Here is a 21,954-nt window from a genome sequence, read left to right on the forward strand (position 1 = left end):
GTCTAAGACAAAGCTTGTCCGGGGGGAAGTTTCGATGAACCGCGGTGCGTCCGAAGGAGGAAGGCGGAAATGATGCTACGCAGTCCTGAGAAGCTATGTACAATCATCACGGGAGCACAAACGTCTCAAAGCCCTCTCCTCTGCCGCAAACACAAAGCTACACTGCTCCTAGCATGTCTTGCTTAGCCAATGAGTTTTATCCAATTGGTTATATCGCTAGAGGAGACACGTCCACTTGTGCTCAGTGGTCCACATGGCTTTATTAGGCCGTGCATGAAAGAAGCAAAGCAAGTTGGTTCTATATCTTTCGTATCTTACTGCTATAAAACTATACAATGAATGTTTATTCTAGACTACATTAAATTTACAAGTTCATAGTGTATTTGTATGTGTGAGAAAGATGAGTGTAAATTTGCATTCTACCGAGTGAATAGTGTAAAATATTATCTTTTTAATTTTTTTTGAAGCATAAATTTAATATTGGAGGAGTCTGTGTCTCAGCAGACTGAACGTCATTTGTCCTTAATGAGTTCCTCTTGTAGATTATACAGCATTTTTTGGAAAGAATTGGGCTAGAACATGTTTAAAACTTGTGTAATAAGTTTATGGTCCTTTTTGGAATCTTTTCTTCCATGGAGTTTTTTGACTTATCAAACTGCTACAGTTTTGTTATTAAACATTTTAGTCTGCAAACTGATAGTTGCAGTAATTGCTTTGGAATAGAGGCAATAAAGAGTGATTGAAAACATGGTAATGCTTATTTGAAGCAATAACTACTTAAAGAATTTAGGGACCTTTGAAGTTTTTTTCTAAATAATAATTTCAGTTTCCATTTTTGTTTCTTATTTTATGCAATCAATTTGATTATGTTAAATCTCAATCTCTTGCTTTAACCAATTTTACAACTATATAACTAAACTGGTTTTGGGCAATGAATAATTCTAATCACATCCACACAAAAATGAAAGGAAAAGAAATAAATTCTTTCAAGATGCATTTATTTAAAGTTACCGTCGAAACATACACATGTGACTAACAGAGAACTCTTTTTTAAGAACACTGAGCAGAGCAACTGCAGGCAAGGTGAGCCTCTGTAGAGTCCCTCAGGTCCACACTTTCATTGAAGATGTTACTAAGATCCCTAGAAGAATCTGGAAAATGAGGAAAACAGAGATAATTAAAATTATTACAATTTATTTAAATTACTTTTTGTGTATGTCCTTTATCCACAACACTCACCAGCAGCAAAGCACTTGAAGCCAACATTGACAGAGGTGGTTTTGACTGGAGAGCAGCCAGGCAGACAGCGCAGCACAGGTTCAACAGAGAAGCATGTGGAGTCCTGACCATGGACATTAACCTTCTTCTCCAGCTGGATGGATTCATACTTCATGCGGCACTCTGCATGAAAAAGAAATGGATTCATACATTTCTCATAGGTGGATAAGAAACTAGTATCTCAGTATAAAAATGAATACATTTATTTTTAACAAGAAACTTAGTTTAGATATATTTCAGCCTCACCAGAGTTGTCTTTGCAGCTTTCTGCTGGTAAAATCCAGGAAAGAGCGAAGCTGACAGAGTTTCTGGCCAGGCGTCCATTGGGTGCACGATAATCTTGTCTGACTTCCCCATCAGCATTTCCACAGAGCCCACAGGTCTTTCCTTTCATCCAGTCAGCGATTTTAATCTAGTTTGCCCAATCAGACAACACCTTCAGTGATCATCAAATATACCTTCCACTAATTTATAACCACAATTTGCTCTGCTGTTTTCTCCTCACTGACAAATTAATTGAGGTGAGCTTACCCTCCATGAGGTCTTGTTAACATAGACTTCATGAAGCCCATGGCTGGATGCAAACACAGAAACTCCCTCCTCATTTTCTCTGATCTCAATGGAAGCTGTAGAACAAGTTAAATGAGCAACATTTTAGGATCACATTCATGTTCTAAAAAACAAATAAATTACTTTTATTATAAAAACTGAGTGGAAACCTGTTGGATGCTGGTATGGCAGGCTGGTGAGAGGTATTACCATTCCATTGACCTTAACATGCACCTCACTGTCCTTGGGGTACAGATCAATGTCTCTGTAAGAAGAAAGACACACATCTTTGTCAAATGGACATATTTTTAAATGAAAGCAAGTCTTTCTGGGGTTGCTTTGTCAATTAACTCACATGTCAGCAATCTTGACATTAAGATGGTTCTGTTTGGTGGCGTAATACATTTGCAGGACCATGAATTTCAGCTCCTCAGTACAATCTTGTGCAAGAACCTGGTAGCAAGACTCTGGTATCTTGTTCTTGTACCTCCTGTTGTTAAATGTTTTGATTGTATTGTTGGACAAACTGCATTCAGCTGGGGAAAAAAAGTGTATTTATTCATATATATATATATATTTAAATAAATTTTCCTTTATTTAATTAAATCAATCTTAAGTAATGCCTCTATTCAGCAGTCCTCACCTGCAACAGCCTTGGCAAAGACGTAGTGGACTTTATCAGTAACCTCCTCAAAGGGGGTAAGGCTTTTGATCTCTTGCAGTGGAAGGGTAATGGGAAGATGTAAAGTCATGTTGTAATAAGTGCGCTGTAGACATAGAAATATCTTATTTAGTTCAAAGGCATTATTATATTGAAATAAGTCAAATGTGCCAAATAACATCACATACCCTCGGTGTTTTTGCAATAAGCTCAATGGACTTTTCAGATTCTGCAACAACAGTGAAAGAGAGCTGCCTGGTGCTGTTTGCACTCTTTGATTTGATCAAGTCAGCCAGCATTTTGTTGGGCATGTAGTCATAAACCCTGTAATAAAATCCATGTGTGAGATCTGAAATTGAGTATTTCAGTTGTGATGGTAAGAAAGAGTTTTCTTACTTCTCTGCAGAGCGCTTAACGTAAGAGGGTAGTTTCTCCCAGGACATTCTGAGTCGAGCTGCAGGGTTTGAACTGACTAAACCAGTTTCCCCAGTGATCATGGTGCTGTACTGTTTACATTCAGCTCCCCAAGCAATCTTAGCCTATAATAAAACAGGAGATTTGACAAAAATACAATTGAGTCTTAGTACAATGCTTTTAATATAAGTTCAAAAGATAAACTGTATCTCACCGTGACTTTGTGCTTGCTCAACAAAACTCCATCAGCACACAACTTCCAGTTGCTTCCAGACAGAGGGAATAAGATGATCTGAAGTCTGGCATTTGGTTTGTCAACATAAACAGCAACCTGGTATCCTTGGTCTTCCTTATTGGCTTTTACAGCACGGACAGTGACAACAACAGCAACACTCCTTTCGTCAAGGAGTTCGTTCTATTGGGAAAAGTTCAGTAAATTTTTTTCAAAACACACATTTGATTGATGAACAGAATTCAACTTGAAACATCTTACTAGTTTTAGTTTACTTATTTTTATATAAATTCCTTTACCTTTGAGTAAATGGCCTCAAAACTGGAGTCGCTGCTTCTGCTTCTAGAACGCTCTTCTGACGCCAAAGTCTGCAGCAATGATATGCTTAGTTTAGGGGACACCAAGATAAAACAACAAAAAAGCTCCACATGTTTTCTTATTATATGATTTCTGGTTTATGCTTTCAGGATCTACAAAAAATACCTGGTTCTTATGTGCCTTCCTGAATCTGTGAGAATTGACTTTTTGCTGTGAAAAAACAAACGTCGGTTTCAACATTGGTTAATGGCTATGTTTATGTATAAAGGTTCTTTCTTTGTAATGGAATCGTTTTTAAATTTCTACCATTGAACGACGAGCACTGTCACGAGAAGAACTTGATTCAGCACTAAAGAGTGAAGCAAGGCTTGATGCAGAGCTTGATCTGGATGAATTGCTGAAGGATCTTGAGGAGCTCAATCTGCTGCTGCTACTGCTGCTGCTTCTTCTGCTGCTACTGCTGCTGCTGCTTCTGCTACTGCTACTGCTGCTGCTGTTACTACTGCTGCTACTGCCACTGGGGCGAGAGGAAGAGCTAGATGATGAAGATGAGGATTTGGAGGAATGCTTAGAGGAAGAACTGCTGCTGGAACTTGAGGAGGAGGACGAAGTGCGATTCAGATTTGAGGTCAGGATTTTGTTGAGCTTGGACAGCACTGTTCCCGCACTATCCTTCATGTTTATTTGTTTAATGATCTTCTCTGCTGCCTTTGCTCCAACTTTCACTTCCATCTCCAGTCTCTCCACTTCTTCACCTTCAACTAAGCATGAACATATGATCATTAATAGGCTTTTACATTTGCTCCCACACCATACATAAAACATTTATATTTTCAGCTCTTACTTGGTTTGATAGAGAAAGAAGCATTGTGGCTTCCAATCATTCTGTAGAATGCAGTGTCACGGATGAAAGCAGCGTTTTCAGTGGCAACCTTGAAACAGGCTTTGAGTCCAATGGCACGGTACTTGGCACAGTATCTTTTGGCTAAGAATGGAACCTTGCGTTTGACATCTTCTTCAATGATTTCAGAGGAAATCTATAAAAAGGAAAAACATTTTATTAAACAATTGTGAATTAAAATCTATCAGTATAAAATGAAATACAACAGTGACCAGACTAACTTCAGCAGAAGAAGAATCTTCGCTAGATACAATCTGGCTTGAGATGGATGGTAAAACTTTGTTAGGTAAGATTGGTGTGATTTTCTCAGCTGTTGGCTCCTCTATGTTCCTTGTCACTGCATAGATCTCAAAACTATGGAGGAAACATGGAATAATAATCATCGTCTTAAAAAAATTATAGGAAGTGTAATAATGTTTTAGATGCTTACCTTCCAGCTGTGATGTTTTCAGGAGCAGTAACAGGAAGTGCTTCTATCTTGAAGTCACCCTCTTTAATGTCAAGTCTTGCAGAGATTTTGGCAGGCAGAGTTGAGTTAAATTTAGCTCTTGAAACCATGAAAGCCTGGAAAACGGGAGTGTTAACTCCCATTAAAGCATAGGTGTCCATAGCATAACTGTAGGAAGAGAAGATTTTTTTTGTTAGGCATATTTGTATCAACAAATGATTGATCCTTTTGTTGGGAAGCAGTTGATGTCCACAGTCTACCTGGGTCTAATCTCAGTCTCAAGCTTGATTTCTGTTTCCAGAAGGCGTGGGAGAGGAAAGTCTTCAGGCAGACGTGGTGACAGAGTTGGTTTAACTAAAAGGAAGCAAAGATCTATATTATCTTTTTTCACCCCTTAATAGATTTTCTGTTTTAATCAAACATTTAAACTTTTCTTTAAACTTTGAATAATGAAAGCATTTTATTTTTGCATAGATTACTTACTTTCTACAGCGGCTACAGCCACAGCAGCAGAGTAAAGACTCAGTTCCACTGGAATTCCAGCAGCAGTTGGCAATATGCGTCGCACCTCACTAAACAGCACAGGCATTGCATGGTGGAAATTGACACCAGAAAGGAGCAGAGTTTTCAAAGCTTTTAAACCATAAGCCTGAACAGAGGGACCACTGGCAAGCTGTAGGACAAGAAAATAATTACACAATATGTGGCTTGCAATCCTATAGTAGTGAAGTTTATAAATTGAACTGTGTCGCACCTCAATAGCCCGTTCAATCATGGGTTTGTCAATGTTGGCAAAGGCAATCTCTTGTCCAAAAAGCTTGACATAGCAGGAAACTAAGGGTTTGTTGTTGGGCAAGGATCTCCACTGAGAAAGCTGTGGAAAAGGATAGAATGCTTGTCACACTGATACACTAAACAAGGAACTTATGAATTTGTGACTTTGAGCTTACAGCCTTGATGACACGTTTCATTTTTGTTATCCTGTCAGCACTGTCAGAAATTGAAGGGTTTTTCAGAAGGGTCTCTTGCAGTCCATCAGTTCTCACTCCAATCTAAAAAATTTAATGTTCAATGTAGTTTTTTCCCCCCTCACTCTGAGAAGCTTTGTAGGTTTCATCTTTGTTTTACCTCCAGAACATCAGCAGCAGCTCCAACAAAGAAGGCTTTGGTCTTGGCAACAACAGATCTTGGCAGGAAGGTAGCAGCATCGTTGATGTAGAAAGCGGTAGCAGCAGCACCAAGCATTAAAGAGCCTGATGAAGTGTTTTAAACAGGTTTTGTTAAAATAAAAAGATGTAAAAAATGAATGTATCTTATCTTTCCATAAAAGCAATCTTACTGCTATAGGCTTCCCCATAGACAGCTTTGCTGTAACGTAAGCTCAGTCTGTCCAGCTTTGGACTCAGGATCTTCATGGCAACATTACAAGCTGCAGCTCTGTTAGAAGAGAGACAACTGATAAACATCGGTCCCAACATGTAAATAGACTTCTAAAAAATCAAGATTAGGAATAGGAATCAAGATTCTTACACTGATGGATGAATCATGGAAGCGCTCCTGCTCAGGGACTTCATGTGAGAGTATGTGAAGCTGGCAACCTGCAAATTCTCCTCTGACTTAACAGCATTGGCAAGGGTGGAAATCAGCGCCATTGAAGGATTGGTCTCAAACAGCACAATGCATGAAAGCATACGAAGCTCTGGGTCAAGAGCCTTGTCCATGTAGAGCTGAAGAGCCAGTTCCTGAACCTGTTACCATAAAGAAATGAAACCATGAATTAGCTTTGAGATAAGGGGATGAGGGGGATATTTTAAAATAGTAGGTAATGCCCTTGAATTCACCATTCTTGGTTCTTTCTTTGCAATGTTCCTCAGAGCCATGATGGCTTCAATATGGACTGTGATTGGCAGAGATGCAGCAGCAGTGCCGTGAATGGGCATAATCTTTGTGATTGACTTGAGGCTACTAGGGTGTCCTGCATTTCCCAAAACCTTCAAATACAAAATGATGTCTTCTGTTTCGCCCTTAGAAACTGCCTCTGAGAGACGCTTCTGAATTGGCTGTAGGGGAAAAAGGAAGATAGGGGTATTTCAGCACACACAAACACATTTATTAATCCTAAATAAAAAAATTGACAATTGAGATTACTTTTATATATTCGACAGGACAGACATCTGACTCTTCACAATATTTGGAAATCATTGTGCCGTATCCGAGGAAGACGATCTCACGTAGAACTGGGTTGGCATCGATTTTGTTGTCTTCGGTGAGGGTCTGAAACAGTGAAGACATTAGACATGTTTCAATTTGTGTGTTTTTATTAAATCCTTTCATGTATAGTGTACAAACCTCAAAGAGCTTGATGGATTCAGGATTTGCTTTAACCATGTGAACAGCTGCAACCAAGGTTCTAACTGCCTCAGCAACACTTAAGTCTTCAGCCTGAAATTTCTCCTTGATGAATCTGACAGCAGCAGAGGTTCCAATGGCGGGAATAGCCTCTAAGAGCCAAAATCTAAGAAAACATGTATTAAAAGTTAACAACAGGCACATTTTCAGAATTGTCCTCTCTGACTGAAAAAAGAAGTTGAATATTCAATAAGAGATAAGTTACCTGTGAGAAGGCATATTTCTGTACTTGCTCCAGAGTACTTCTAGGTCTTCATAGCGGGCAAGACGTAAAAACTGAATCAATTCCAAATACTTCAGAGGAGCATGATCATTGACCTTTTCGGCATTGTGGGTAACTAGATGATTCAGAAGCTCCTCGGTCTAAATATTTAAGAGATGAAAATGGATGTCAACTATTACCAGGCAGTCCCATATTTGTTTCTGCCTTTACTTATCTGATTTATGGAAGTATTTTCAAACAGTACCTGGGCGCGTTCATCAGTAACTTTGACAAGTTGAAGTGGTGAGAGCTCAAACTCTTTTGAGAACTCATACTTGAGAGATCCACGATGATGATACTCAGCAGAGACGGGTGCAATAGGGGATTTCTGAATCTCAAGGAAGACCAAGGTTTGTCTTTTTTTAAATAAAAAAATAAATAGAATAAGACAGTTAAAGTAAAGTGAAAGCTAATAGAACCTTTTTTACCTCTTAGGTTTATTTTGACATACCTGGTCTCTGTTTGAGCAGCTCCGTAACGCTCAGACACAGGTGAAAACTGGATTAGCTCATTTACATCTGCCTCCAGGATCATAATGCCGCTGGGAACTGGCTTCAAGATGTATCTGTATGATGTAGAACCTCTCAGATTCTTGGATTCCTTTGAACACAATGCATAGTTGATGGCTTTTGCAGATCACTTTTTTAAGGATGTACATATGTAAGATAATTTATTTGAACTTACCTTCTGGCACTCGTCACATTTCTCAGTGTATGCCAACCCAATTTCTCTAGAGATCCTTTCGTGACAGTGGTTCATGTCCCTGGTTTTAGTCAGGAGGATGCGGTCAGCCTTTACATCTTCATTGACAGAATAGAGGGTCTTGCAGACACCTTGAGTTCCAGCCTAATGAATACAATTCATTATTCAAGCAATAAAAGTCGTTGCTCCAGTTTAATAAAAGAGAGTCTTTCGCTGTTTAGACAAACCTCCTGCAGATCATAGACGTTATGTGTCTTCTTGATGTTAAGCTGAAGGATGTTAAGGAAACCTCTGTAGAAGTTCAGGACCAAATCTGAGACTCCTTCGGGGGCAAACACTTTTCCTACAACACCATTGCTGTATTCAAACTTGATGGGAATGTTGAGCTCTGGTGTCATAGCAGCAGTCAGCTTGCCAACTGGCTCTGGATGATCCTTTGGCCAAATACCATTGTACTCATTGATAATAAGTTCTAAAGGCTAGAATAAAAAAAAAATCATTTCAATAGGTAAATTGTCTTAAAAAGTTAAAAACATGTTTTTTCTTCTAAAACTACATCCTTACCTTCAACATGTATGTATTTTCATGTACAGCACTAATGAGGATTTTGCTGGAGACGTTGAGTCCAGCTCTTGCCAAACCCTCATCAGGCAAACCGCTCATGATGGACGCCTCATACTTGTACACATAGGTTTTGCCAGCAGAAAAATCCGGAGCTGGAAGCACAGTTATGTTAATGTCAAGGCTGTATTGTTCCAAAAAGCATTCTGAAAATTTTTTGCCTAATTTTCCTTTTAATTTTAGAATGTAAATGTTGAATAAAAAAATTGTGAACCCACCAAAGTTGGGATGTTGTCCAGCTGAAATGTATAGCAAGAAACCTTTAAGTTAACTGAAATCTTTATGTAGTTTTTTCATTTTTCTCTAAAAAAAAGGCTATTCCATTTTATGGATCTGTTCAATCATTGACAGGAATTTATAATAACAATGGAGAGTAACCTATAATTATGAAATACATGTAAAATTAGACTTTAATTAAGCCCAAAAAACAACAGTAAAATTATAATTGCAAAAGCTTGTGGTGAAATTTTGCTATACTTGAATTTCTAAAACAATATTACAAACTTTTAGGGTACATTAAAGAATACGTAGATGGTGTCTTGCAAATATAACAACTTATAAAAGATTTAAGTTAATTTTATTTAAAAAAATAAAGACAAATATTAGTAGTAATTTAAAAATATACATAAAGGATCCACAAAAGCAGCAACAGACTTACCCACAAGGGCCAGAGTCAGGGCAAGCACAACCGCTTTCATGGCTGAATGGGGTTGTGAGGATCAGTTGTGGCCCTACAGCCTTTTTAAAGGCAAGTGCTGTGCTAAAAAAATTAGGTAATACAGACAAAGTGTAAATCATTGCAAAACTGACTGCTGCATTTGACATGACAAATGACCCACCAATATGTGAAAAAGTTACGGTGAGCTTCATAAGTCAGGGTCACCTAAACTTGTTCTCAAAGTCAAGCTATTTCTGCCAAGTTAAACTTGAACAAGCCGGTCAAAATGTTTATTCTGTTTCTTCATCTAGTTTTTTTGAATGTCGTCTAAAATTGCTTTATCACTGCGTATTCTTTGACAGCGACAGGTTATATTGTTTCATTTGGTCAAAACTTAGTCTAAAGGTTAATGAAAATGAATAAGCTTTTTAAAATTGAAATCCAACTACAAGCAATCTTTTATGGACCTAATGTACTGCAGATATGTGCTTGATTAAATTTCACCCTATTTCAAAATATATTTATAAATTACAACCTAACTTTATTTTCTTATAGTACAAATTCCATACATAAACAAATCTCTTATTATCTATAGAGCAACAATTCATTAAAAGATAAATATATGGAATTTGTTTTGCAAACTACTTTTTCAAAGTACAAAGTAAAAAACCCAAAAGTATACATGACAACTGAGGTGGTCATAACTGGATAAAATGTAGCAAGGCTGATTGGTATCAGAATCAGAATCATTTATTGTCATATGCACAGCTTTTACACTGGTAAATCACACTGTTTGTGTGTCCTCAGTCCTGATATGGGACTGTTGAATGCTTTTAACTGAAACGCTAGATGAATCCTGTCTGACAATGAGAAAAGTATAATTTTATACATTTTCTTTGGGGTTTGTGCCCTCTGTTGACTGCACTACACTGCAGTGATTAATATTTATCTTAATGTTTATTATTGACAACAAAAAAAAGTAAATGTTATGTCTCTTCACATCCGCTTTACATTACAAAACTTCTTTGCAATCCTTTTAATTTTAAAGTTAATATAACTACATGTTTTCTGCTAAATCCATCAATCCCCTTTAGCTCTGTGGTACGTAGGGCTAAATTTATATATTTCAAAATATTGTTCTTCATTTGAGTCTTTTGCCAGACATAAGGTAATTGCCACTTTTTGCCAACCTCTTGGATCGACAAAAGCAAAACTGAAATAACTTAGCCGTGACAAAAGCAAAACAACAAAAATTTACTTCAACTTTTCTTTTTTCTGTAACAAAACAGTAAATTGTAAAAATGTACTTATAATGGACAAATGAAAATCAGACATTTATTTTGAATTCTTCTTTAGTGAGGTCAACTTGATAAAACAAACTAATAAAACAGACCTAAACACAATGATGGTACTTTGAACTTTTATCAGACCGCTTTTTTTGCAGTTGACTTCTGTTTGGAGGATTGCTTTGCCCGCCTGTGTATTGATGTGTCCTTGGGCTGGGAACTCCATATTGTTCCCTTGTGGCCACAAGTTGGCGCCAAATATTCCAGCAGAGCCGCCATCAGAGAATGAATGTGTGTTTGCATGGGTGAATGGGATTGTAACTAGAGTGCTTTGTGCCTTAATCAAGGTGACTGATATGACCAAAAAGTAAATTCTATTTTTTGATTCCAAATTAGATTTTTGATTTTAATACATTTTTTCTCCCTGCTTTTCCTTTCTTTAACAAAAATTAAAATTGGTGGGATGTATAAAATCATCCCCCCAGCACAGGCAAAGGGACCACCCCCCCAAGCCAAGCCAGACCACCATGTTTTATATATATTTTAATTTTATTCCTTTTACATTTTATTACACTCCAGTGTTTCCCTCTGAGGGATCCTCCACATCAGTGACTGACCCTTCTCAGTGAGCGGGGTCGCTGCAGTGGGATCTCCTGGGTCTGACTCTTTTGATCGGATCTGGGGGGTTCTGTGGTGGTGTACTCCGTGAACATGACAAAGCCAGGTCTCTACATTCTATCATTCTATCACTTTTTTTATTTATTTATTCATTTATTGATGTGTGTGTGTGTGGGTGTGTGTGTGTGTGTGTTTTTGCGGCGGGGGGGGGGGGGGGGTTGTCGCACGGTTTGTCTTGTCATCTTGTTTTTAAATTTTATTGTATTTTATGCACAGCACTTTGAGTGACATCTGTTGTCGAAAAAGTGCTATATAAATAAAGGTTGATTTGATTTGATTTGATGTATTGAACAAAAACTATTATTCTAACATCTCCTTTGAAAATTGTCCCAAACACAAAGTGAGACTAAATACAAGCTGCAAAAAATGATTGGAGAACAATGCAGCAGCTGTTTTGTGAGCTACTGCTAGCTTGAGCTTTCATAAAGAGAAATCCTAGAATGCACTCAGCAGAGCACTTTGGTAGCAACAGCTTGGAATGGAATTTGCTGAGTGTAGTTTGATGCTCCCCTATTGAAGCAACAACCCCAGTGACCAAAGTCTAATGTTTGAGTCACCAGCCAAGTTGGCGGAAAGATTACAAAAAAAATCTAACTGCCAATTATTCCATTATTTTACAAATAAAAACTACAGGTTTTATTTAAAAAAAAAGATATGTTGAATGGAAACTGAGAGGAAGTCACAACATAATGAAACATCAGATAAAAAAAAGTTATTTATTTCTAAGGAACTCCTGTTGATTTTTAACTAATCTTTGCCCTCTGCTTTAGTCTATAAAATGTTTTATTTTCAATCAATTGTGAGTTATTTCTGTTTTCTTGCTGAAAAACATCCCATGAGAAGATGGGTTTCGGTCACCTGTAGTCCGAACCAACTGTAAAGTCAAATTAAGCCATGCTGATAAAAGTAGTGACTAAAAGGGAGCAGACTGCCAGAAAAGGCACTTTGCGGAAGTAACCATGCTTTGCTTGCTGCCGTCTTCACACCGCTTTGCAAGAGACCGGTGGACCTTTTGGCATGTGAGCTACTTTTGAGTTGACAATGTCTTGAAGATCTACCTGTGTGCGCGCATGTATATATGTATATATGTATATATATATATATATATATATATATATATATATATATATATATATATATATATATATATATATATATATATATATATATGTATATATATATATATATATATATATATATATATTTATGTATATCTAAGCAGAGATGCCCAGACCTCCCTCGCCCCAGCCACTTCCTCCAGCTCCTCTGGGGACCCCGAGGCGTTCCCAGGCCAGCCGAGAGATGTAGTCTCTCCATCGTGTCCTGTGTCTTCCCCGGGGCCTCCGCCTTGTGGGACATGCCTGGAACACCTCCCCAGGGAGGCGTCCAGGAGGCATCCGAACTAGATGCCTGATCCACCTCAACTGGCTCATTTCGATGTGGAAGAGAAGTGGTTCTACTCCGAGCTCTCCGCGGGTGACAGAGCTTCTCACCCTATCTCTAAAGGGAGCGCCCAGCCACCCTACGGAGGAAGCTCATTTCAGCCGCTTGTATTCGGGACCTCGTTCTTTCGGTCATGATCCATAGCTCATGACCATAGGTGAGTATTGGAAAGAAGATCGACCCGTAAATTGAGAGCTTTGTTTTTCGGCTCAGCTCTCTCTTCACCACAACGGACCGATACAGCGACCGCATAACTGCGGACGCCGCTCCGATCCGCCTGTCAATCTCACGCTCCGGTCTTTCCTCACTTGTGAACAAGACCCCCAGATATTTAAACTCCTCCACCTCGGGCAGGGACACTCCACCCACCGAGAGATGGCAAGCTACCTTTCTCCGGTCAAGAACCATGGCCTCGGATTTAGCGTTGCTGACCCTCATCCCAGCCGCTTCACACTCGGCCGCAAACTGCCCCAATGCACACTGGAGGTCCTGGCCTGATGAAGCCAACAGGACAACATCATCCGCAAAAAGCAGAAAGGAAATCCTGTGGTCCCCAAACCAGATCCCCTCCGGCCCCTGGCTGCGCCTAGGAATTCTGTCCATAAATACTATGAACAGAACCGGTGATAAAGGCCAGCCCTGCCGGAGTCCAACGTGGACCGGGAACTGGTCTGACTTACTGCCGGCTATGCGAACCAAGCTCCTCCTCTCTCATACCTTGCGCAACTCAAAGGGTTTTAATATTAAAAACACACACAATATTACAATCAAAATCCCAACCCACCCTTCATCCTTCCCACTCCACTCTGTTAACACATATGACACATTACCCCACGATGAATACTTATAAAAATAACTTCTAAAAGAAACTTGAGGATTGGCTCTGCTGTGAGGAAAGAGTATTTGGGAAAATATTCCTACTAGGAGCCAGCTTGGCCATAGGAACATTGCCACATTGCCCACCCAGACGTTAGAATAGCATTTAGCATCATTGCATGAAAGCATCGTTGCATTTTTTTTAAACTTTATTATTTAAAACAAAGAACAATTAAGCATGACAAGAACAATAGTCATAAGAATAAGAATGGCAAGGGATGGTACATGTATCACAAAAGAAATATTACAAAAACAGATTACTATGCATAAATTATGTTCAAAGACAGACAGTTTTCATAAATACTTATGGCGTTTTTGTTTAAGCTATTAGAATTAGTGTGGAAATAAGACTAATTCTTTAATTATTACAGGGAAAAATAGTTGTGATGACGCAAAATTTTTATTTGTGAATATAAAACTGCCAATTTTATGTTTGATTTTATGTTCTTTTCGTGTAGGCCAAATATCATATATTCAAATTTAATCTGAAATTGTGAGTCTAATTTGTGATTTATAAAACGTGCACCTTCTTTCCAAAATTTTTTAGTGTTACAATTCCGAAATAGGTGACACCCATTGTTTCTGGGTGTTCTTTACAAAGAGTACAGTTGGAGTCAATTGACTTATTATATCTGAGCATGTATTGATTAGTGGGATAGATTCTATGCAAAAGTTTGTTGGAGACATTACTCATCTAGGTATTCATTAGTAATTTCTGATGTAGGGTCCAAACATTTTTCCAGAGCAAGTCTGAAATAAATTTTCTCTGAGAAGTCTTCAAACATCATGTTAATAAAAACCAACAGCTGCGCTGTACTGCTGCTGTCCACAGAATCTTCACACTGGATGCATAACCACATGCACTCTGCAAGATCCTGGTCCACTTGATCAGCCAAGTTATCAAACATAGCTGACACTTGTCTAGACATTGTAGTGGAAATTAGATCAGTTCCATTTTTCACATCTTTAGGTACAGTGTTAGTAATTATCATTACTAGGACAGACAGGAAGTCTGCTATATTGATGTCAATTTGTCATTTTTGCTGTATTTTGGTCATTTGCAGGCCTCGTTCTAGAACGAAATCCTCCTAGAGAATGACTCTAAAATTTTGTTTTGTAAACTAGTCCCATGTCCGATGTTAAATCGCGAAGCTTTTAAGTTTTTACGGTTGTTTGTGACCGTGGCGGTGCGTCAAAATTTGAGGTCATTTCGAAAACATGCCATGAAAAGAAGAATGGCCATTACTCAGCGATGGATAATCTAATCTGATCCAAAATTGATATGCATGATTGTAATCTGACTCTGAACACGTCTGCAGTGGAAGAATCTGGAACAGGTGTAGCGCCACCTGCTGGCAACAGGAAATTACATGTTTGACTTGGAGCATCACTGCTCCAAGTAGGATGAGCCGACACACCTCAATATGACGTCCACCTGTTGAAAAGCCATTGAAGTTTACACCGACAAAAACCACAACTTTCGACATGGGGTGTGGTCGTGACAGAGTGGCAAAGTTGGGCGTCTCGCCATGCGCACAAAAGTTGCTCTCACATGCACTAATCCTTGTCCGATCTCATTGAAATTAAATAGATTTGATGAAACTTCCATTCTGAACCCATGGATATGACAATTTTGGACGAGCTTCATAGCGCCACCTAGTTATTGCATGGGGCACGTTCTGCCCTGTATTTTCTCTGTGCCATGTCCGACGTGCATGAAATTAAAACTGAGCAGGTCTAAACGAGGCTTCGTTAAAAAATTTTTTTTCATAATATATGCAAAAGTCTTTGTCCTTAAAGGAAACAGATTACAGCTAGTTATAATTCTACAGTTTTAACTGAACTGTGTTAATAGGGACATTTAAATTAGAAAACAGCAGATATAGAAGACTGAATAAACAGAAAAGTATTACTGATTTATTTACTTTTTTTTGTTATTTATGTATTTTATTTGAATAAGAGTTTTATGAGTACATTTTGTACAGAAAAAAGTTAATAATAGAGAATAGTTAATAGTATAGTACATGATCCATACAAATTTATTGGCTCTCAGACACTCACAAATTGCGCGTGTGTGTGTGTTGAAGTTGCGACCCTCCGTCAGCTAGACTCCGCCTTCAGTGGCCCCCAGGTAAATTGAGTTTGAGACCACTGTTGTAAAGGATAGGGTTGTGCCGATCGTCCATCGTGATGGGTTACTGACATCACAATGGAGAGACACCATCGTGATGCCACGCCCCACCACGCTGCACGTCGACACCATAAGCCGCGGTTACATGTGCAAAATATCTTGATCGGATCAATGGTTGGATTTGAATCCAACCATGTACATGGGCCCAGAACAACTTTTTCATATTATAAAAAAAACGTTCACATGGGTCACACTTTCGGTCGGAATAAATCATTCGCACATGCGCAGTAGTGTTTGAAATACCGAAAGAGAAAATTACTTCTGCCGGCTACAAACGGTAGGAGAGAATCTTTCCGCTTTTCAGATCTTTCCATCCATGCGTGTTCAATAGTCAAGAGAGTTAAAGCAAACCACGGATTCAACTGGATTAAAAATACACAAAGTTTATTGCCCTAACAATAGTTCTAACACAGATTAAAACACATTGTTGCAGATATCTGGATTCTCAAATTAGAAGGCCCTCTGATGCATAAGTTACATGCGAATTACTCGTAGGTATTCTTGAGAACAATGGAAAACTTCCAAAACAGTCTTTTTAACGTGTGTGTTGAAACACCCCCAATGTAAGCATCATGGCGGCCGAATCTCCGCCCCTGGTCGCTCTGATTCGTCGGCAGATAGCCCTCCTGCTCTCACCGGCCAATAGTTGGAGTTGCCGCCTCTGGATTCGCTCCTCCTTGACGTCGGACCAGATACGAAGGCGCACTCGGTGCACCCATGAAAAGATTCCCTAATAGGGCCAAAGTAAATCATTCCTAGATAACCGAAAACTCCTTCACAGGCATTACAGGGGGAGGTCAGCTCCAACCTCCACATGAGAACATGAATCTAGACAGGTTCCCAGGGGAAAGACCTTCAACCCAGATGGTAGAAAAGAAGTCCATGGCATATTTATTGCTTCTCTGCCAAAACTCCCATAACTGAACAAAGAACATCCTATTTCTTCACAGGGGTTTGCAGGGGGAAAGTTTGCCGCTGGAGCCATAAAGCAAAAAGGAATGTCACAGGAGTATAAGTCTTGAGAGTTCAAAATGAGTTCACTTCACACTAAAGATTAAGCTGCAACCTAATAAAGAATAAGATATAAAAACATAAATTTCTTCAATACATAGATACGTCAACTCGGTAATATACGAGATGATCTCCTAAACGTGCTTTTATTAATGTTACGGTTATTATGAAGCACCTGTTCGCTCATCATTTTATTTTTAATCCGTGTGGTCAGTGCTTTTTCTGTTGAAGAACGGACTAGGAAAGAAGCCCGAGTTAGCCTACTCGGGCTAACAACATTTGGTTTCATGAACATAAATCCATGCGGGAAATGCTGCAATCTGCAGCTTGACTGCACGTAAATATGTGGGAATAACATGAGCCTTTATTTTGTCGGGACACGACTGGAAACACAAATCCACGTGATTGTTTGAACGGTTTCTAAGGACAGCGATATTTCTTCTTTGAAGCTCACACCGCCCCAAAGCCGCTGTGTGTGCTGGCGGTCCGAGCTCTGCTCGGACGTACACTTTTACCGGGACACCCGGTTCTCCTGAGTTCGGTAGCTCATTCACGTAACGCTGCGGGAGGGATCGAAGTCCTACATCTCCGACACGTAACAAAGCCTCACCCCTTCCCCTCAAACACAAACCTCTTAAGTCCGTCTGCTCTACTCAGAGACTCGCTCCACCAGTCTACCTTTCTAATTAAGTGCAGGAGCGGACTACTTTTCTCTTTTTTTTTTTTTTTTGTTAAAGTCACTTTTCTCAGTTTATACTGGATCATCGCGGATGAGTCATTAGTTGGGAAGTAAAATAAAGTAATAAAGTAAAATAATGAATAATAATTATATAATAAGGAAAATTTTTATCCAGTTTATTTTAAAAGTATGATTTATAGTAGTAAAGTCAAGAAAATTTAGTCCTTTTTTTTCATAGTTCATTATTACAGATTTTTTAAAATTATGAAAACGGTTTTTCCAGATGAAGTTTAGCAATAGTTGATCAATAGATTTAAAAGTCTGATTGTCCAGGTGTATGGAAGCGATTCTGTAGCATGGATAAAAAAAATGTCAAAACCAGAAATGCTTTTTAATTTTCAAAATGAAGCTGCATTTTTTGACTCAAAATTAAAATGAAACAGCAATACTTCAAAATGCTTTTTCATTTCCTTCCTCAACACTGCTTTTTCTGTCACTTAATTAAAACTATAAAGAGAATGGTATTTGACATTTCATTTTCAAAAGATTATCAGGTAAATGTGTAGCAAAATTCATTTAGAAATGTCTAATTTGACAATTAAAATGGATTAACAGAAATGCTTTTTCATTTTCAAAATGTAACTGCATAAAATGACTAAAAATTAAAATGAAAAAGCAATATTTCAAAATGCTTTTTCATTTTATACTTAAAACCGCTTATTGTGTGTCATAATTAAAGCAAAAATGCAAAGAGGGGATTGCATTTGCATTTTCACATCCACCCTGGGAACCTTGTCTCAATATTCATTTAGAAAAAGCATTTCCAGCGAGGAGGCGGGGCGATTCAGCGCACTGTCTAGTGGGTCTAGATGACCCAACTCCCAATGTTAAAGTGCCTAGGATAGCACAAGGGTTACTAAAAGTGTTGTGTCATCAACGAGCTGACTAATTAAAATTTCTTTATTAAAAACTGAGATGCCTTTTAATTTAGGAATAGTGATATAATCAGCAAAGGTTTGAGGAACTAGAAGAAAAAGATAAGGTGAAATAGGACACCCCTGTCTGATTCCTCTATTAAGATTGAATCTAGGGGAGGTACCATTTTTCAGTTTGACAGAGCAGTTAGCATTATTGTACAGTGTTTTAACTTTATTACAGATAAAAGGGCCAAAACCAAATTTATGAAGACAGCTGAAGATAAAATTATGATTAACAGAGTCAAACTTTGTAAAAGTCTAAAAAGAGTATAAAACTGTCATCAGAGATCAGGTGTGAGTAATCTAAAATATCAAGAACAAGACAAATGTTATTGGAGATGTGTCTGTTTGGCATGAATCCTGATTCTGTCTCTGCAATAACTGAGTTTAGAACAGATTTAAGTCATTTTGCAAAGACAGATGCAAGAATCTTGTAGTCATTATTTAATAGACATATGGGACGCCAGTTGTCTCGTTGCATTTAACATCGTGACATTACCGTTTTTTTATTTTTTATTATTAAATTTTCTGCTGCTGTAAGCTCAATAGGTTTATTCTCCGGTTCTTTCTGGATCCTTTAAAAATTGTCACATGTTCCGCTGAAGTAGGCCTGAGCGAAAAATTGATTGAATGAATTCATTCGAATTTTTTGTCACGGGCGATTTCAAAAATAACTACCGTAAATTCCGGACTACAAAGCGCACCCGATTACAGCATTTTCACGTGTTTAACTGCTTTTATACATGCACAAGCCGCGTCGGAGTACAAGCCGCATTTATTAAGCGACATTGTCATCCTGACAAATTACGTCCTGACTCCCAGAGTAAGTGTGATTTATTAGCACACAGAAGGTGGAGTCAGCTTTGCCTCAGGTTAATGTATTTGAGTATATCTACATCTGCCAAACAGCACGGACCTCTATTCTGTTCACAAGTTCCTCAGTTATGTTTTTTTTTTATTTATTTATTTTTTTACTTATTGACAATATAGGTATCATACATAAAATTACAAACAGTAACCATATAATCAACATTACATCCCTCAGTTATGATGAGGAAATTTACATCCGCGATCCCCCATTTCCCATGAGTCTTAGGGGCTAAAGGCGGGGCCAATGCCCGGCTCGCCATTCTGTTGTACGTGTTTAAGAATGAGCAAGTATCAGCAGTGCACGGAGGAGTGAACGGGTAAAGCTCTCCTTCCGCTTGTGTCGCGGCAGCGTTATGGGAGTAACAGGGCTGGTTAAAAAACACGCTAGTAAAATAAAGCAGCGACGACTGAAAAGCGCACGCCTCAGCGCGATACGCGCGCTTCCTCGCGGCGCGTGGGTCAGAAGTTTCCTTCCACAACAAACACTGTTGCTCCACGGACGCCTCGAGTAAGCCCTGGCTGCAGCCTGCAGAATGGCTCGACGCCTCCGCGCTCCCGCGCGCTCCTTGTCTCCCCTTCCTATCTACTCCGACAGCTCTGGCCAGGGCGGCTTCAAGGAGGAGCGCTTCGTCCCCATTGCGCCAGTGAACGGAGCAAATCGTGTCTGTGCAGAGCAATCGGACTTAATACTGTACGTTTTGTGTATGAGGGGCGGATGCGTTGTTACGTGTGGGAGCCTTGAGACTGCCATCGGCCCCGCAGCTCACACGACACGCAGTCTCCAGCTCACACGGAGGCTGTGAGCGTTTCAATGCAAAACTCCGCTCAGTCCTTAATAACCGTTAAAACGACCACGTCAATTTGTGTTTCCAGTCGTGTCCCGACAAAATAAAGGCTGATGTTATTCCCACATACGTGCAGCCAGCCGAGTCACTGTGACTCATAGGTAAATTCACTCCGGAGGATGCGCTGTTCTCTCCGTCACGCAGCTGACCGGCTTTTCCAAACCCGTTGGTGATGGTGGATTTTTTCACGCTGCTTTTAAGATTGCTTTTAACTTGAAAGCTTCATCATATTGTAGTGGCGATCACGTACACGTTGGGTCTAATGGCACCAAAGGATTCTGGGATGCGGCTGGGCATGCGTGTTTCGTTTTGTTGAACCATGACTGAAGTGTCTAAGACCTGAAGTCAAGTCCATGCTGTTTGGCTGCTTAGAGGTGTGTTGAAAAACAAATGACTTGTGTTTGGTGTTAGATAGAGAATTCAAACCATTCACTGAGTCCGAAAATACTTACATGGCGGCCGCCAATTAAATCCATAAATTAGCCGCGTCTCTGAATAAGCCGCACGGCTGTAAGCGCTGGAAAAATGTAGCGGCTTATAGTCCGGAAACTACGGTAAATCAGGTTTTTGTGTAACGGCGCATTTTTGGCTCCCAGAGCTTCCGTAGCGTTAGTTTCACACGGCGGTATGGCAAGCGACAAACATCAACATCAAAGAACATCAAAGAAAGATGGCGGCAGGAGGGACAGGCGCAATCACGACGCTCCTAGTTTACTGTGTACTTTTAAACTTCCTAAAACCACTATCTGGAATACCTCAAAGGAAAGTGGACAACAGTTTTTGATTGTTCTATTCACTACATAATTCGACCAAACATTATGTTGACAGCTGCAAACAAATGGATAGCGTAATAATGGCGAAAACAAGTATTGGCTTTGGAACCCACGCACTGGCTGTGACGTTCGTCTATCCGTCACTGTACAAGATAAAGAGCACCAATTGGACTCGTCCAACAGCTGTTACAAAATCAGTTTCAACCACCGGACTTATCATTACAATCTGCTTGATGTTATCCGGGGACATCCACCCATGCCCAGGCCCTATCACCGGGACATCGGGAAAAGCTAACCAAGCAGCTGCGGCTAGTACAACAAGCAATTTGAATCCAGGGGGGGGTGACCAAGATGGCGCTCTTTGCAGTCGTGTTTGGCTGAGCTCTGCAAACCTAACTGTTCTGTGTAATAATACACGGTGAGCAAAGACCCTTTCTCGATTTTTTATTTATTTCCAAGTTTTTTATACTTTTTGCAAAAGTTTTCTAAGCAATATGAGCAGAGCCAAGAAGAGAAAGACGGAACTGAAGAAATCGCTAGCTAGTGTTGGCTCTGTTAGCAAACCTGCTAACGTTAGCCATCCTGCAAAGGCATCTGAGTAAGCCTGTTGATGCTAAAGTCAAATTAATTGACTCACTGCATGACTACATGGAGGCAGTTTCGGAACCATTCCTGATGGAAGAAGAAGACTTTCCTGCTCTTCCCTCCACACCCACTGCCTCCCCAGCTGGTAAGCTAAGAAAAGTCACAGAAACGCAGACAGCGGCTGTTCTTTCTCACACAACTAATAAACTCGAGGTCAGACACTCTGGAAAAGTTAATTAGTGGCAACTCCAGAGAGATCTCTGAAAAGAAAAAAGCTGTGCAGGAGA

The 21,954-nt window shown here is 39.4% G+C and overlaps 1 protein-coding gene across 2 annotated transcripts; it reads right to left on the bottom strand.

The window, feature by feature from the left end:
- Positions 1-979: 979 nt before the first annotated feature.
- On the bottom strand, positions 980-9,540 carry ol-vit1 (vitellogenin 1). Of its 2 annotated transcripts, NM_001104677.1 has the most exon segments (34): positions 1,051-1,151; positions 1,240-1,401; positions 1,525-1,690; positions 1,810-1,904; positions 1,998-2,092; positions 2,183-2,363; positions 2,471-2,594; positions 2,677-2,812; positions 2,885-3,027; positions 3,117-3,317; positions 3,434-3,502; positions 3,618-3,662; positions 3,759-4,213; positions 4,297-4,489; positions 4,575-4,707; positions 4,784-4,969; positions 5,062-5,155; positions 5,285-5,474; positions 5,556-5,675; positions 5,752-5,853; positions 5,930-6,054; positions 6,141-6,238; positions 6,332-6,549; positions 6,643-6,861; positions 6,950-7,075; positions 7,151-7,316; positions 7,416-7,573; positions 7,678-7,828; positions 7,924-8,072; positions 8,157-8,318; positions 8,402-8,653; positions 8,739-8,890; positions 9,014-9,034; positions 9,454-9,493. In NM_001104677.1, coding segments are annotated over 34 exon segments (5,028 nt in total).
- Positions 9,541-21,954: the final 12,414 nt, after the last annotated feature.

The sequence above is a fragment of the Oryzias latipes genome, chromosome 4, assembly GCF_002234675.1.
Source record: "Oryzias latipes chromosome 4, ASM223467v1".
Taxonomy (NCBI): Eukaryota; Metazoa; Chordata; class Actinopteri; order Beloniformes; family Adrianichthyidae; genus Oryzias; species Oryzias latipes.

Excerpts from the sequence above, each read along its gene's own strand:
- ol-vit1 (XM_020701372.2), bottom strand. The coding sequence starts at position 9,493 with ATGAAAGCGGTTGTGCTTGCCCTGACTCTGGCCCTTGTGG. Across the intron at positions 5,854-5,929 it reads CTGCTGCTGATGTTCTGGAG|ATTGGAGTGAGAACTGATGG; the intron begins GTAAAACAAAGA and ends TAAATTTTTTAG. Across the intron at positions 4,708-4,783 it reads GAAAACATCACAGCTGGAAG|TTTTGAGATCTATGCAGTGA; the intron begins GTAAGCATCTAA and ends TTTCCTCCATAG.